Genomic DNA, 17673 nt, shown 5'->3' with positions numbered 1-17673 from the left:
TTAACTTGATCCGGTTACTTATTTTAGTTACTTATCTTTGTTTTAAAGATGTTGGCCTGTACTTTGATCAGCAGTGTATTGCCGATATCTGAACTTTTGCACACCTGTTTGAAGCCAAACTTAGTCAGGAGATCAAGAGAGTTTTTGTGAACTATTGAAGTGCAGCCAAAATTTATCTTTGCTCTTAATTTTATTCCAAACTTTCAAAAAGTTACCAGGGTTCGTATAAATTATCCTAAAATGTCTATGGTTTTCAATATTTGATGGATAAGAATCTTAATACTTGAATAGCCTTTGCTCAGTACTCTATATTGCTCTGTAACTTTACCTTGAATAAAAAACAGGAACAAATTGATAAAAACAAACACAATATCAGAGTGTTGTTACAAGATGAAAGGGATTTTAAAAACTTGAGTTGCTTTAATGGTGAATTAAAGCCATCAAATATGTGGTAAGAAATAGGGATGCAGGATAGGTCATGTTATAGGCTCGATAATGGGAAATTTATATTATTTATTTATCGGAATCAGAAATTATAGTCGATAAAACGTCCGATAAACACAGTGCGCCAGGTCACGCTCATGATGACGTTTTTCACACTCTTCTGTTACAATTTGTATAAATGTGCAAACATTGTTTTATCAGGATAAGCCAGCCTGTATCAATATTGCTGTCCATGGAGTCATTGTCAGTTAACTGAATTCATATAAATACTGAGTACATGAGAACTAACTTGGGCAAAGTAGTAGGTGAGTAGCTGTTCGTTGTGTACAGCTTCGTTTATCATTTGTCTAGCATATGTAGTGATGCTTTTACAACATAGAAGTTTGTAACTCATTTAACATTTATTGAAGTTGAAGGAGTAACAATATGTCTATTTTAAATGTTCTTATGGATGTTAGTGTATTCAACTAAGAGTTCTTGGAGAATGCTGTGAGATCCCGTCATTAGGAAAACATTTCGGCAAATGTCAACTTATGATAGTAAATAAAACTAAATGGTTTATATGCATTGTAAGGTAAAAGTTTGTGAGTCTCTCTTTGCTTTATTGTAACACAAAAACACTGAATACATTAATTTAGCCTAGAGAGAATAAATATAACTGTTACTAAAAACTTTGTTCCTTTGTCATATTTGCATCTACTTTGGTACAGTTGTAGACAGTCATTCACCATCTTATGTAGAATTTAAGGCAAGAATAATCATTTACATTGGTTTATCACAGTTTTCTCGTACACATTATCTGTCACACTGTAGCTGATACTGTGAATACAGTCTTTGAGTATTTACCTATCCATAGACACCAAGATCATGCATATGGATTGATATCGGATATATAGCTTTTCTTGATTCATTTTGAGTCCAACCCCACCGAGAGCTAAAAAAACTATATAATAAACTTCCATAAACCATTATTATCTCATTGATTAAATCACCATCAGCTTTAGTTGCTCTAGACAGTGAGGCAACAAAGGCAGTTGCCTTCAAACTGTTTGGCAGCAAAGGCATTTGCCTTTACATGTAAGTGGCAGTTTCTGTTGACATCGGAAGTGCCTCTACGGGCTGCCGCTGCCACAAACACTCAGAACTGTTTTTGTTCTGTTCACAATGGAATATTAATTATATGCTGCAACTTTACCCTCAGGTGTGCATAAACAACAGGCTATGAACTTCTTTTTACGAAACATGAAATTATTATCGGTATCAGCCATGCGAAGCATGTAATTATCGGTATCATCCGAAAAAATCTATATTGTGCAACCTACTTAGAAATCATGATGGTTGTTTTGCCAAACCATCAAGCAAATGATGTGCGAAAACTCCAGACTCTCATTTGATATAATCACCTCTACATACCTAAATCTTTAAACTCAAGCAAGCATTTTCACAGGAGGCTTATGGTTAGAGTAGCTGTCGTCTTCTCAGTAGAGTACGGATGTCATGCTCAAGTGTCTTGCAGGACCTTGCCAGGGTTTAGTGGGACAGATTTTGCAATGTTTGTCTTGGCTGCAGTTCCCTTTCCTTCATGTGGGGGTTGCATCTGTTGTATCTGTTGTCTCCTGCTGCCATATATAGACCGCAACAATATGGCTATCTTGAATCAGGGTGGTTATAGAAACAGTTTTGGTTATCTAACAAAGCTTGGGTCCTGTTGAACGTATAGTTAAAATAGAACAGGTTGACCCGAGGTAGTTAAGAAAAACTTGACTGATGTTCATGAAGTTTAATTTCACTGCTTTGTTTCTCAGACTGACCCTGAGTTTATGCCCAAAATCAGGACGCATCGGCCACTCAGTGTGTGCTTAATGTGTTATCTTGAACCACGCAGTTAAGGGGCTTTGATCATTTGATTTTGACGGCTTTACACTGACATTGTTGCATACATTCTTACTATGTACAAAATAAATAATATACAGTGGAACTTCTTTGGTCAGACCATGTGACATTTCTGCAGAGATTGAAGCCATCACTGACATGAGTTTCCAAGAGCCGAGCTTTCTTCTCTCCTTCTTTTTATGCTTTCAGTTACCCCAAGCTGTTTTCCTGGTAGAGTTTTGGAACTGAGCTCTCCTTGTCACAGGCTCAATGAATGCAGCCACATTGTCGCTGCCTGCTGGTGTTAGCACAGCTGATGAGACAATCTTGGGCCGCGATGCTAACATAATGCTAACAGAGTGAGTGAAAGCCAGAAGAAGAGAGAGAGAGACCCATTGGGCTGCTTAGCATGCCAAATTCCTCAGCTGCACAATAGTGCGAGGATAGCCTGAGCCCCAGCAGAGCCAGCCTTCACCACAATGGGAGGGGAAGCTCAGGAGAGGCCGGTGACGCCTGGAGAGAGAAGGAACTCGCTCAACTCTTGGGGCTGTGATCATTCGATGAATGGTTGCTTTGAGAAGGCGCCGTGTCATTTTAGGACCACAAAACAATCTTTGCACCAATGTTTCTCATGTTTTAGAAATGGGATACTTTAGGCTCCTTCCTGATGATCACAAACAAGCTAAGATTGATGACTTCACTGTGGGATTTATAAAGGGTATATCTTACACTGTATTTTTATATCTAAACTGAATTGGCAGATTAATTGATGAAGTAAATAAAGGCGCTGACACATTTTTAAGTTAACTGCAAGCCAATAAGTGAGGTGAGTCATATGTCTCCTGGTTAAATAACACCTTGAGCAATTGTTTGATTCGGTCTATTTTAGTGTGGTGGTTTTGTGCAATGTCAAGGGAAAAGACGCAGTAGGGCCCTAACGGAAGAGAGCTTGGTGCGAGTGAGCGAATCAATTTAAACGCCATGAACGGCTGGTTATATACCCCATTCTAGTTGAATGACCTAGCTGATGCCCTTGACTCTAAAACGAGCACAAGCAATTATTGGCCATGCCTGTGGGACAAATGGCTGCCAGTCAATAAGCAATCGAAACGTGGGCCCAGGGAAGCCTGAGATAAAGAACTGCCAATTAACAAATGAAGCTGAGCCTTGGATGGCTGTGGCTCAGGATTAAGAGCATGTCATACCTTTCCCACATTCTGCAGTGGACTGGAGCACTCAAACCCATTCATTCATTTGTAATATGAAGTTACATATGTGGGGAAGGCACATATAGCACTATATATGCATGCAGTCAATTAATTATTTGTCCCTGTGGTTTCCAGATTCATGTAAACTGGCTTATGGGGTTTTCATACAGTTAGGCCTTGAAAAATGTCGCTTTGTTTTATAATAACCATTGGTTTTCAGAACAGCATGGAAATATGGTTAAATTCATACTGACAGCAATATTATACATAGACATCAGACACGGTTCTTGTACTATAAACAATAAATGATACAGATTATATTTACATCAAGTTAAACTCTTAGCACAAACTCATAAGTGATATGGTGATCCTAAAATGCTTTGCACATACAGAATCAGGAGTCATTTGTATCAAATCAAAAAACTTTTGGCCCACACCGCCACAGCTCTTGACGTCCTGATTTAGTTACACAAGAAACCATTGAGCCAAGTGTTTTGGATCCTATTTAAAAGATATATTTGCTAACAAAGTTTTTTCCAGCTCTATATTTATCTAAATATTGCGACATTCCCAAACAAAAGAATTACGAGCAATTGTCATAATATTTATTTTAAAATTGGTTTATTGATCCTAATCGAGGAATAAGTTGGAAACAATCGTGATATTGATTTTAAGTCATTTCACCCTCTATGTTTGATCGAATGAGTGGTTGTCCAAAAAACATCCTTCAGTTGCTGTTAGATGACATGAACATTCAAAATGATGTACACCTTTCTTTGAATCTTTTGACCACCTCTTGTATTTGTAACTAAACCAAATGCTTTCCCCTTTTTTTTAGGTGTTTAAAGCTCTGCTCCACAGCCTTTTGGGCCACGCTGACTTAAAAGCCATCATACTCATGGCACCTTCCAGTTGACAGAATGGCCCAGATATCAAGTGGTAATGGGTTCAAGCTGGATGTCCCCCAACCAAAGGGGGTTGTGGGTAAAGAGGAAGCCCTCCGAATGGAAGAAGAAGCTATGGCAAAATTGCAAAAGGAGAAGAGGCCCACTCTTTCAACTTCAGCACCCTCATCTATGTATGCAACGTCCACATCTTCCGCAAAACCAAAACCATCTAAATATACCACTACTGCTCCTCATCCTTCACCCTGTGTTAGGGTACCGGAAAAGGACCTCATTGTTTTCCCAGAGTCCAAGAAGCAGGCAGAGCAGGTCAAGTTCAGGGATATTGATGTGGACAAGCTAACCAATGAGGAACTTGAAAAGCTCTTACTGGATGAAAACTTTGGGGCAAACAGCAAAGTCTCCCAACCCTCGTCACTGCTGGGGTTTAATCTCAGTGCCTCTTACCCTGGAGGCCATTCCTGTACCTCCTCACCTTTCCAGGGCAGTCAGTGGACACCTGTCCTATCCACTCCATCAAGCTCTAGTGTGTCTACTCCCACGCATCAGCCCAGCCCATTGTTTCCCTCTGCTCCATTCCCCAAACCAGGCACTTTTCAAAATGGTTTCACTCCAACCATATCACCCTTCATGGCTCTGCCAGCACAGCAGCCATCCTTCATGGCCTTCACTCCCATCCAGCCTGCTAATGCCATGATCTTCCCACAACCAGCTGTGGACCCAGAGATGGCCAAACTGTTTGACAAGATTGCCAGCACCTCAGAATACTTGAAGAATGGCAGATCGGCCAGCACTGACCTAGATTCCTCTCAAGTGGGCACAGCTTCGCTGGCACCCAACCCACCAGCCCAGCAGCCAGCAGGGATGGAATCGTCTAGCGTCACTCGCTTTGACTGGTTAGATCTGGACCCCCTGACAAAGCATAAAGCTGAGAATGAGGAAGGTATCCAGGTGTCAGGAGATACTGCACAGACAGTACCGGTACCTGCAGGGGATCCTTGGGATGCAGTGCTCGAGACTGAAGGGAACAGTAGTAAAAGCAGCTCCCCGCTGGAGGTGAAAGCACCACTAACAGTACGCTCACAGCCCAGGAGGGCATCAACAGGAGCTGCTGTCACTAGGAGTCACTCGCTCAACATCCCAGGGACCTCCTCCCAGCACAAACCAAACAATCAGGTAGGACAAGACAAGATACAACTTTACTGATCCACACATCAGGGAAATTTAGTTGTTACAGCAGCACAAGTCAGAATGAGGAACACAAGTTAATGTTAAAAAAATATTTTCTTTCCTTTTGAGATTTCAGGTTTTTTCTGCAGAAATTGGGCCTTTTCCTGATCTTGGTGTGATACAGCAGGGAGAGTTATTAACAGGAAATGCTCTTGAGACCTCAGACCTTTTGAGCAATTTTCAGACATTTCAATGCTGTTTTGACTGCTCTATTTCACTGATTCTCAGTGGGTAGTGCTCAGTTAGAATAATTTTATGTTGTATACTTAAATGCCCATGTCATGAACAGGATTGGAAGTAATATTTGATTCATTATCTTATAACGATTAAGGCATTGTTTGCCAATAGTGTCAGACCACTGTTACGTAAATACGATCCACCAACAACCACACAGCTCTGATGAACAGAAAAGCTGAACTTTTGAGTGAGAACATCAATGGACATTTGCTGTGTTAGTCATTCCATTTCCTCAACTGCATCTTACAATCCAGACCAGAATGGTTTTAACCTACTACCTGCTTTGTAGCTGACACCCTGAAAAGTTGATCAACAAGTTTGCATCCGTCTCTGCATGGCCTTATGTGTGGCAGAATAATCAAATACAACCACAGCTCATATAACATGAGTGAGCGGGCCTAGAGATAGTCAGGGGAGACGATGGTTGGTCTTCTTGTTCAGACAAAACGCATCAAAGTCCTGCTTACAACTGCATGTATACTCTTTATTCATTTACCAGCACAGGCAAAACATCCCCTTTACATCTGCTCCCTGTAAAGTTTTTCACTGGCTAGCTGCCCACTGATTCACCCCACAATTGTTTTCGTAGCCACATTTTGTGATTCATTTTGCCAAGCAAGACACGAGTGATCTAATTTATTGTGATGAATATTTATAGAATTCATTTGGGACAATGCTGTGGGCAAGTGGCATGGGAGGGCATTGTTTCGTTCAAAAAATCTAAATCATTTTCCCCCTAAAACCAAACAACCATCTGTCATTAGGCTAGCAGCTCTGGCTTGAAGCGCAGAGACAATGCTTGAAAATTAATGCTTTTCTGTGTTTAATTCAAATTCATTTCCAGATATTCTGTCAGAAGTGAAACGCTCCTTTAGGATGTTTAGGCAAGCAGAGTCTGGTTGTCAATTTGTATCAGCTATCTATTTTCTAAAATTAATAGAAAATGTTTAGTCACTCCTGTACCAGAAACATGTATATCTCAGCACACATGCTGGTAGATTACGATTCTTACAAATAGTGTACATGCTATTCTGCTGGACATTGTGTCTGTTTTTTGCTGATCTCAAGATGCCCACGTCCTGCACATAGTGTTTCTCTGTGTCAGAAACAAACAAGTGGTCTCTGTGATATGTTTCTCACAACAGGGTGATAATTAACCTTACAGCCCCATACAAGAACCTTCTTTGCTGAATTCCTGATGGATGCGTAAAAAAAACAGGAAATTTGACAGATTCTGAACGTGGTGTTTGAAAAAGATTAGGGTACAGTGGACCATAACATCACTGTACTGTTCTAGTTGGTCTTTAAAGTGGATGTGTGGGATTGGAATAGACAAAGGCAACTTCTTCAGTTGTACTCCAAGCTGTATCCTCCACAGTCTCTATTTCCTAGGAAGGATAAACATGTGTTTGTTTACACTTGCCTACATGTTATGTTTTGGTTCAAGTCTGCGTTTGCCGGTTAGACTACCAGGCTGTGTAACCTGAACCGTTTTAGCTCAGCGCTCTTCTCATCGGCGCCTCCACACTCTCATCTTAATATTGTATCTAGTTGTTTTTTATGCGAGGTTGATATGTGCGCTTGCCTGCACTGCTTGTTCCGTCAGCACCCATGTTGTCATAAACAGGAACAAGCAACATCAGAATGAGCGCAAACAAAGTGCGCTAAGAAGTTGCTGCACCAGCACTCACTTACTCTTGGGAGAAAGAGATGCTGTATTTCTTTTCTAAGTTATGGACTCCTCTTGCAAGCCATACTTTATAGAAGGGTGATTAGATGCAGAAAGTCGGCCGATGTCTGCAGGATGTAGGAACATGAATACAGAAACCACTCAGCCGAGGGGGTCACTGTAAAGTTTGCGAGGATTGGCCGTGCTTTCCAAAAAAAAACTAAAATACTGCCCTCAACATAGTTTTCACCTCACCTTCCTTGAATGACCAATGTTTTTATGCTGAAGTTGCTGAGTGGTTTGCATTTAGATTGCACAACTTAAAACTTGCTGGAGCTATATAAATCTTGGTAGTGTATCTATCTCCTTTTTAGTGATGTAAACATTGCTTTATCTATCTGTGGCCGAGATAGTTTTTTTTTTTTAATTAAAACCTTTTCGAATAAGATACAGTTGTCAAAGAGGAAAAGCAATCATGGACATTATGATGGGAATCTGACAGGACTTTGCTTTAAGAGTTGATATAATGTCATGACATTTAACAATTATAATGACCGACTTTCAAGCAATGACTCTATTGCAGTGAGGCTGCAACTTCCTATCAGTAAATCTGTTTTTATTGGGGTCAAACAGATACTAATAACTTTGTTATGCTAATAACACTGTTGCCGTAAATATGGCCTGTATGTCGGCTGATCAGTTCCGGTACAGATCCAGACACAACTCACCTCTCAACCATTGCTCTGAATGCTTAAAGAAACTTTCAGCTACTCAGCAACACTCTCTGAAACAATGGGTTGAGTCGCACTGTGGTTGGAAGTCGACTGAAGTGTTTTTCTAAGCCACATAAGAAATCTCTTTTCTTCCAAAACATTACATCTCCTCATTAAGAGACATGAAAGAAAATGGTGCACAGTATTTTATCTGCCCTCTTGTCACACTTGCAATGTGCCCCAACTGTTTTTTACGTGTGTCTCTGTGCATCAGCCTGCAGTGACCAGGCCTTGTTGTGGTTGGCAAGAGTTCACTTTAAAATGTGGTCATATGGGCAGAGGGCTTTAAAATGGAACAAATACAACATAGTCAGAACAGGGCTATCGAATGTGTCACACCCCCTCTTCTATATGCCTCATTCTCTTTCTCCTCTTTTAGTCTCCTCACTTTCTGTTTAATGTTTTTTCTTCCATTACTTACCATTTCATTCTCTGTCTTCACAGTCTCTCAGTTCATGTCCTCAGCTTTGTCACTTAACTGCATCCGTCCACCTTTCTTTTCCCCCGATATTCTTCCACCTTAGACTCACTGACTGCCCGTGACTGGCTGCTGATCCCTTCCTTCGGCCTTTAAGTTGGAGGTTAAAGATAATCAGCAGTCAAACAAATATCTCTATCTACATTTCAGTCGTCACGCCTCACTGCACCAATTCCTGTTCAGACCTGGCTCTGAGAGTTCATGCGTCATTTACCTCACGTCGCCATGTCTGAGGCAGAACAGATTCATATTGCTTATCGTCATAATTGTTTTAAAAAAGGGTAGTTTCCTTGATTCAGAGTTACTTGTTTTTTGGTTCATGTAGTGGATCAACAAATCCGGAGATCAAATGGTAAGAACTGAATCAAGCTACAAACTTTATTAGTCTGCAGAGAAATTAAGAGTTAAGGAGAGCATGAAGCAGATTTGATTGTAAATATATTATTTGGGACGAATTACTCCTTGTTTTTGCTAACACTAATGATGCACAGTGTGAGTGTGGTAAATGGGAAGTATAGTTATGTAATAAGCTGACAAGCCAGTCAATTAGATTCAGTTTTTGGGAGTCGTGTTTAAACACAGTGAAATGTTTTGCTTGCCCTATAATTGCAGATTGGTCGAGCGTGTTCATGCTTGTTTGTTCTTGCACTGTTTTTTGAAAATGATCTGCAGGCTCAATGCTATCTGAACTTGTTTTTTGATTCAACATCACTGCAAATGGGATCATACAGTATGCCCGGACGTACCGTACATTTAACACTGAAATATCTCCTGCCTCCGCAGACTTAAAGTGCTCTGGGAGCTCTTTTACATCTCTCACACCTACACTCTATCCCACTCAAGACTCTGCCCCATTTTTTTTTTTTTTTATATTCTCTATAATTGCACCTTAAGCACAAGTATGAGGATTGAGCAAACGTAACACCCAAAATACCAGGAAGATTGTAGGGCTAGAGGATGTTGCAGTGCACGTATGCAGAATGGATTCCAGTTACATTTGTGACTCACTGGGCAAACAGCTCTGTGTCTCCTCACTTTTGACCTTGTTTACTGTCAGGAAACAGAGGAAGCTTTGTTGAAGATGAAGTGAGGAAGCAGGTAGAGAGCAGATACATCATAGAAACCTTGCCAACAGTTTTGCCAAAGAAAACCTAACTAAACAGAATTTTTATTTGATTGTCTGTCCCTAGAATCTGAATTTATTAAGCCTGCGAATTCAATTGATGACAGGAAGTGTGAGATTGTCACTACTCACTTCCTAATTGAAAGAAGAAGTTGGTATGTGCTTTCAGAGCAGCTTGTTCCTCTGATGTAAACCTCAGAGCTTCTGTAGACACTAAGTGTCATCGATGATGCTATTTTCAAAGTACAGAGGAAATGTTGTTCATCTACACAGTCAAAAATGTTTTAGCTTACAGTCAGAGGTTGCTGATAAGTCACAACCCATTAAAATCAATCTTCATCTCCTCAGTAAGTGCTGGATCAGCATGACAGCCCCACTCAACAGTTCCCACAAACAGTTATGAAAGCCTGGAGCAGCTGTAGTAGTACATTTTACCTTAGAAATGTGCAGCTTCTGTTAAAATTATAAAAATCTGTAGTCTTTCTCTGATAGGAAGGAAGACTAAAGTGATGATTACTATAAAAAAAAATTGTGTAGCTTCTGTATGATAGCCCCGTAATTTGAGAGAAAGATTACAGTGCCTCTCTTTCTCTCTGACATGCAGACAACCAGACACACACACAAACGGTGTGATGGATACATGTGTAAACTCAGACTGGGTAAAAAACAACAGAATTTGTAAATTTACCAGGAGCCAGAGGAGATGGCTCGATTTTGGCTGGGTTCGATTTAGTTGATATGCCAATGATAGACACAGAGAGGAGCAGTACATCACTGATAGAGCTGGTAAAACTTTAATTTACAGTCCAATCATGTATGAAAATACCTAAATTGAACCCTATAAACAGACTTAGTGGCTCCCTACCCTGGGCTTGGTGACCCTGTGGCCAGGCTAGGAACACTCTGGACCGGGTAGTGGAGCTCTCTGGGGTCCCTGTGGTCCCTGGTCTGTGCCCCAGCGTAGTGTGCTCTGCCTGACAGCTCAGTACAACGCTTGCCTAATTTTCGGCCAGGAAAAGCCTGCTACTGTGCAAAGTCAGGCTTCCTTGCGTGTTTGGTGATACGCACCACAAACTCACAGAGTTGTTGTCTGTCAAATTCTAGTGAAAACAAATATGTTTCTGCTAAAATGTGTGTGCTCTGCCTTTTTTGTTTGACCTTGTTTATCAGCTGCACTCATGAAAAGCGTCTGCGTGATTGAGCTGTGATTCCGATTGTGATAACATGAGCTTTGAATGTTATTTACTGTGAACAAAATGGATTAACAGTTAATCATCTAGTTGATTAATGAACATGTAGATGTTCTATTGTTTTCTTGCATTACCTTAGAACTTCATTCTACTTGCTCCCAATTATATTGGTTGGGATTTTTGTTAGTAAAAAACTGTTACGTAATAAAATTATTAACTAAGGCCAGAGATGGAAAAAACTATGCAGATTTGTTTTTTTATATCTCTCTCTCTATATATAACAATTTCTAGTCATTCATTATATATAAACTATTTGTATGCCCCAGAACCACTGGACTATTTAATAGGATTTCTAAAATTGATTCCCTTTAACCTTAAGCTGTTTACAAGTTGTAAAACGGTTACCTTTAATTAACCTTAAAGTTATCTTGGAATAAACACCATAACAATATTTACAGTGTTAATCTGTAGATGCACAAGTCACATTTTTCATAATCAATTATGTCTCCCTGTCAAGCACAATGTGGCCAACTAAGAGATGAGGACACCCATGACAGAACGGTCTCCAGCAGGGTAGGAAATGGTGGAAAAAGAACTTCTGACAAGTTCCATGTCTAGTCTGTCTGAAAGTGGACGGAAAATGCATTAAGGAAATCCATCATAAGAAACTTGGACGATTAGAAAAACAAATTTTAATTGCACTAAGCTCTGTGAAAAGATTTTGCATCCCAAAGTCTACAACTGACTTTCTTTGGATTATAGTCATCTCTGTTGGCATCACTGGCATCATTTACTGGTCACATTAACTCTCCGTGACCCTGAAGATCAGCCACTGTTAGGGTTGTAATCTTCTTGTCTTGTACAGTGTGTTCCTGGTATTACAGTCAGTAAAAGCAGAGGAAGTGTGAAGCATTAGTCAACGTGTGAATCATATAAAGCTCTTCCCATGACTTCAGATACCAGGAGCTCTCTGTCTAGGTCCAAACAAAATCAGTAGTGCGGAACAAAGACGGGTCTGTCCCACTGTACAGCCCGCTGTGTGTGTGTGTGTATGTGTTGTAGTGTAGCGATCAGCTAACATGGCCTCATTGGATTATTTGCCCATGTTTGTTTTTGCTGAAGCAATCCTGTCTTCAAACATAAACACTGCTAATGTTTTTAATTCCAGTCTCAATAATAAAATATTACAGAAACAAAGGCTTGTGACACATTTTGGTGTTTGGGGAGAATACAGCAATACGTGTGAATACTCATTGAAACTTTAAATAGTCATTCTGAAATTGAGGAAATCCTTAAGTTTGAGATTAAAAAAAATGTGCAGGCAGGAACTGATTGTCCCTGCCCTTGCTGGGAGATGCAGATGTTTTCAGTGTCAGGCTTTGTCCTCTTTTCTCAACTCCATGCTGACTTCTGATTTCTGTCTCATGGTGTTATGTCAGGTCAGCTAAGCTCTTTGGACCTTGAAGCCTCTTCCCTAGGGGCTTGGCAGCTATGGTCTAAATGATAACTTACAAATTAGCCTGCTGAGCGCTGGTATCTTGGTCATTAGGTTTAGCACTACTTTTTTTTGTTTTTCATTACTTGGGTAATTTTTTATTAATCAGATATAGTCATAGAAGACAAGAAACAAGAGAAAGGGGTTTCACAGGCATACTGTGGTTATGTGGTATGGGTGATTACCTGGACATCCTCGACTTGGTTTATGTGGAGTAGGATGATTTTACAGGGGCTCGCTCCCTACTCATAGGATTGGCGATTTTTTGTCCATTAAGTGCAGTCCATTCACCACTAGACCAGTATTTCTTGTGAAGCTGAAGCAATAAATCAAGTAGGTGATAACATTTGTCGATTTTGATATTATTTAAAGTTTAATATATTAAATAATTGGAAGGTCTCTTTCCAGAACTAAATTCATCTAAATATTGTACTCGGCTCTTTATGCACTCTCATGAAAATAGAAATAGCATTCCATATCAATAAAAATCACAATAATTGTAAACTGATTATGATAAGAGATGAATTAATCCCAAAAATTAAAAAAAAACATTGGAAGTCTGTCATCGTCATTGCACATGAAAAGTAATGTCTCTGCCCCTGGGTCCATCAGCAAACTCAAAAGTTGACTAGAAACCTCTCAGGGGAGGAATCAACCAATATTATGACATTCCCAAAAAAAAATGTTCACCCTCTCTCCTTTTCCTCCCCTTGCTCTCTTGCCCTGTCTACTCTCATGCCCTGTCTACAAACCTTCCTCATTAGGAGTGATGTCAGAGTCCCTGTTTTCCAAGCCATGACTGAGCACTTTTGCAGACAGCCCAGAGCTGGGCAACGGAAGGGGTGGTGCCCTTTCACTTCTCATTTCCTGTGCCACAGGAAGCACATTCCTCAGTCGCTGGCAGTAAGACAGCCGTAAAAAGCCGGTGTAACTGCGAGTTCGCGGCAGCAGGCGAGTCTCCAGGAATCTCTTAGAGTTACTCCCAGGAGAGCTGCCTCAGGATTTGTGTGCACATGTGTGTGTGCGGGCATGTCTGAGAGACAAAGAGACAGACTTACAACTCTTTGAAGTGTCAAATGTTTAAGAGGAAAAAAACTGATTTGATGAAAATAATGAACTTCCATGTATTATTATATTTTTTCCAGTGAAAATGCGGCTCAGCTGCTTGTGGGTGAAGTTCTTGTGTTGTTTAATTTTAACAAGTTTTAATTAAACATAAACTTGTGTTTTAATGCTGCAATTTAAGAGTAAAGGTCATAAAGGGGCTGGAGACCTCAGTGGGTGTTTCTAACCTTTGTCCTTGCTGACATTTTTATTCTCTCTATAGGATTCATCGCATTGAGGTTGTTTTTTTATAAAACTGCCTCTTCAGCAATCCCTAAACCCAAATCACCATAAAGACCTTCAGCGTGGCTGTTTACAGTCTCTTGTATTGTTAAACTGATGTCAGGAATTCATACAGTATGAGCTCAACACATTATAATGACCACACACCGCCAGTCACTGCCTTTGTGTACTGCCGTTCTCAATCTGGCCTGCTACTGTTTGAACTGTGTAATGTTATTAATACTTGTGTATTTTTTTTCAGTTCCCTAATTCTGTTTGTGTTTTAATGTTTTGTTTATGTAGGACAAGGGAACAGGTTTGGTGAAGAACGCCGCCCTGGAACAACAGGACGCTCAAAACCTTGAGGTTGTCGCCTTCTGTGAAGACGTTAAAATGTAAGATGCTTCCCTTGAGATTGAATATAAAATAATCCTAGTGATGTTTTCACTAGTGTGTTTCATCTAAACTGTACAAATTGTTTGTTTTTTTTACCCTACAATGCGCCCTTTATATTTAAATACTTCATATTTACACCAGGAGCGGGTCCTCTCTAGGGAGGCAGCCATGTTTTTTTTTTTACAGTCGTCTAAACTGGAAAAACAAAACTCTTTTAGAGTTTTTCTGACAACTGAAGGCTAACACTGGTTATCTTTCATGTTTGGAAGGGGAGGGTGAGGTGAGGGGTATTCATCTGCAACAAGCAGCTTCACCACTAGTTGTCACAAAATTCTACACACTAAACCTTTAAGCGTATAACAGTGGGTCAAATTGTAATATGAGAATAAGATGAGTGAGTTTTCTTGTAGTATATATTTTTATTATTATTGACCCCTGAAGAAAGAACATCCACATATACTACATATGCAGTAAAGAGCTGTGTGTGTGTGTGCGTGCGACTTCTGTTAATTTCCTGAGGCTGTACAGAATTTCTCACTCCAGTAGTTAGTATGGGTGGAGCGATGATGAAGCTGCACCATGGGAATCCATTTTCATTACGATGCAAAAAGTCAACGCCTGCTGCTAATCCATGTATGCGTACTGGTCAACACAATTTGACCTCTCACAAGGGTAAAATGTAAGGATTTTTATCTCCAAACTGGTGAAGCCATCAACATCACAGGCAGAATGATGGGTTATTGAGAATAAATATTATTAGGATTTGGTAGAAATAATTTGTTGTTTTTTATGACTGTGTGCACAGGCTGCTAATTCCTGTTCTATTCAGATTTACAGTTATAACCACTAGTGAATCCAGGCGTCTTATCCATATGCGCAGCCTGGCCCTGGCTGCACCTCATGAGTGTGCACTGGCCAAATAGATCAAAATATGTTGGGAAAAGTGTTGACTCTTTTTCTTTTGTGATTTCTTTTTCTTTTTTGGTCCCACCAGCCTGCGTTCTAAATTCCCTCATGGTGACATCTCCACCAACCCTGGCTTCGTCCTCAGCCCTGTCATCACCCAGAGAGACACAGGAGGTGACAGTAGCTGTTCTGTCAAGGTTTCTATTGAAATCTCGGAATCTCAGCAGCCTGTAACCTTCACCTGTGACGGTAAGAACCCCTGGAGAACAAATGTCTGTAATCCGAACCTTCTTTGAACCAGGTCTTTACAGGATTGTGGTACACCCCTTTTTTCTTCCCAGTAACCACATAAAACATTTTGTGCATATGGTGCACTATTGCTTTAAAGTCAGCTAAAAGAGAAACCTTGTACCCCCTGCCTTGGAGAATGAACAGCTCAGATTGCAGATAAGAGAGGTCTGAAGGAGGAAACAACATTCACAGCTGCCAAACTCTTCACCCCCTTCCCGTCACATTTTTTCTTTTCCCTTTCATTTTTTCTGTCGTGGGAAGTACACTGCGTTCCTTTTCCGCACAAATAAAGGTTTGTCCCGTTGCCACCGAGTAGCAAAATTCTGCAAAAAGGGACTGGAGTTCAGCCCCCGCCGTCTGACATAGGTGTCAGATGTATAGTCAGGCACGGTGGAGGCTGTCAGCAGGGAAGGGTTTCCTTAGGGGGACAGGGGGTCCAGACAATCTTCTCATGCAGGAGGTTGTCAAATACTTCAAATGTTCATAACTCAGGGAATTTTCAACAGAGATTTGAGCCGTTTGCTTTGTTATGAAAGTCATTTGTGTATTTATGTTACAGAATGCTTTCTTACAGTATAAATGAGGGTCTTCATCCAAAAACATTTGTCTATCTTGTTCCCTGAGGACCATTACTGCCATCAGTATATATATATATATATATATATATATATATATATATATATAAATAAACTTGTGTGTGGGTGTATTCTGTCTAACAGACTGTCCTACTGACCCAGACACCACTCTAAATAGCTCAGTTCAACACTAACAACCTAAAGGAAGTATATTTAGTACTTTCCTCGTTCTACATCCAAAAAGTACTTTCTTAGTTTCCTGCGTTGACTCTGAATTTATCTCCATGTTAATCCTGGTACCTGGGGTCACTTCCTAGGCATACTTCCTTCTTTCCTGGTATGACGTCCAGTTCATTGTTTCCGGGTTGACTTATGTTGTCAGCAGCGTGTTGACCCATAAACTGTAGATATGACAGACATATGACAAATAAGAAATTCACTGCAACAACAACAGTTCAAAAAGCACATTAGCATGTTCTGAAATACATCTGTTGTTATTCCTAGAGTCATTGTATTGTTTTGAGAGAGAGTAGGCAAAAAGAGAGACAACTTTTTCTTCTGGGGCTTAGCTGTGAACTACTTATGGCTTCTGGGGATTCCTCACATTCTGCTGCTGAGAACAGGAGATGGAAGGAGTGAGAGGGGGGAAAAAGAGAGGGCAAGAAATGTAAATTAGGTGAAGAAGGAAGAGTATGACCAAATAAAAATGCAGAGGAAGAAAATCATGGAAAAGACAGAAGAAAAAAAGTGGAAAGACATTTTATAAAGAGAGAACCTAAATAAGCAGGTTAAATTTAGAAAGAAAGTGGTTAAGAAGTAGAGAAAGAAAACAAAATGAAACGGAGTAAGAAAATGGGATGTGATGAGAAAGGGATTAAACAGATGACGGCACAGGGAGGAAACACGCTTTCAGTTTGGCTCAGGTTACTTTTGCTGTCTGCGGTTAAGAGGGTGTCGGAGGAAGGGAACGCCATCATTTTTCGCATTTCACATGTAAAGAAAAGAACTCCCCCCTCTTTTCATTTTCACACAATACATTTGCAGGAATTTGACTTGAAGGACGCTAATGCACATACACACAGGTACAAGGTAGCAACAAGCATCGGTCTACCTACACAGTAGCTAGCTTTGGTAATCCTGGAAAAGCTAACAAGAGCAGGCCGCACTTTAAAAAAAATCAACCATGTTCATCTAACCCAAAGCTATGCCCCCAAAACACATGAATTTGCCTTGCCTCACAACTGCTAGAAGCGGGCGGGGTGCACGCCGGTTGGTGAGCGACATGAAACAATTTTCTAATGCTTTTTTCATTTCTGTATCTATTGATGGCTTCTGGGAAGAGAATTAGAAATGAAATTGTTTTTCAAACTTAAAAAGTGTTTAAGAAGTAACTTACCACCACCACCTTCAAGTTGGCTGATCCAAGATTTACTTCACTTTCTTTAAGATTGCAAGATAGGGCTTTAGCTTTGGCCAAGGTTATCACTCTCTGTGTGCCCTTTAGTATTAAATTTTATTGGCACACCACAGTACAAACGACAGCATTCTTATTTGT

General features: G+C 40.2%; 1 protein-coding gene across 1 annotated transcript in view; it reads left to right on the top strand.

Annotated features, from left to right (window-relative positions):
* pik3c2a (phosphatidylinositol-4-phosphate 3-kinase, catalytic subunit type 2 alpha) overlaps positions 1-17673 on the top strand; it is a 42684-nt gene that overhangs the window by 1616 nt on the left and 23395 nt on the right. The window contains exons 2-4 of the mRNA XM_061075897.1: positions 4363-5605; positions 14254-14345; positions 15341-15501. Of these exons, the coding sequence (XP_060931880.1) occupies positions 4445-5605; positions 14254-14345; positions 15341-15501 (1414 nt within the window). The 5' untranslated portion in view covers positions 4363-4444. The remainder of the gene's footprint in view (positions 1-4362; positions 5606-14253; positions 14346-15340; positions 15502-17673) is intronic.

The sequence above is a fragment of the Limanda limanda genome, chromosome 8 (genome assembly GCF_963576545.1).
Source record: "Limanda limanda chromosome 8, fLimLim1.1, whole genome shotgun sequence".
NCBI lineage: Eukaryota > Metazoa > Chordata > Actinopteri > Pleuronectiformes > Pleuronectidae > Limanda > Limanda limanda.
This window is presented reverse-complemented; position numbering and strand designations above follow the sequence as displayed.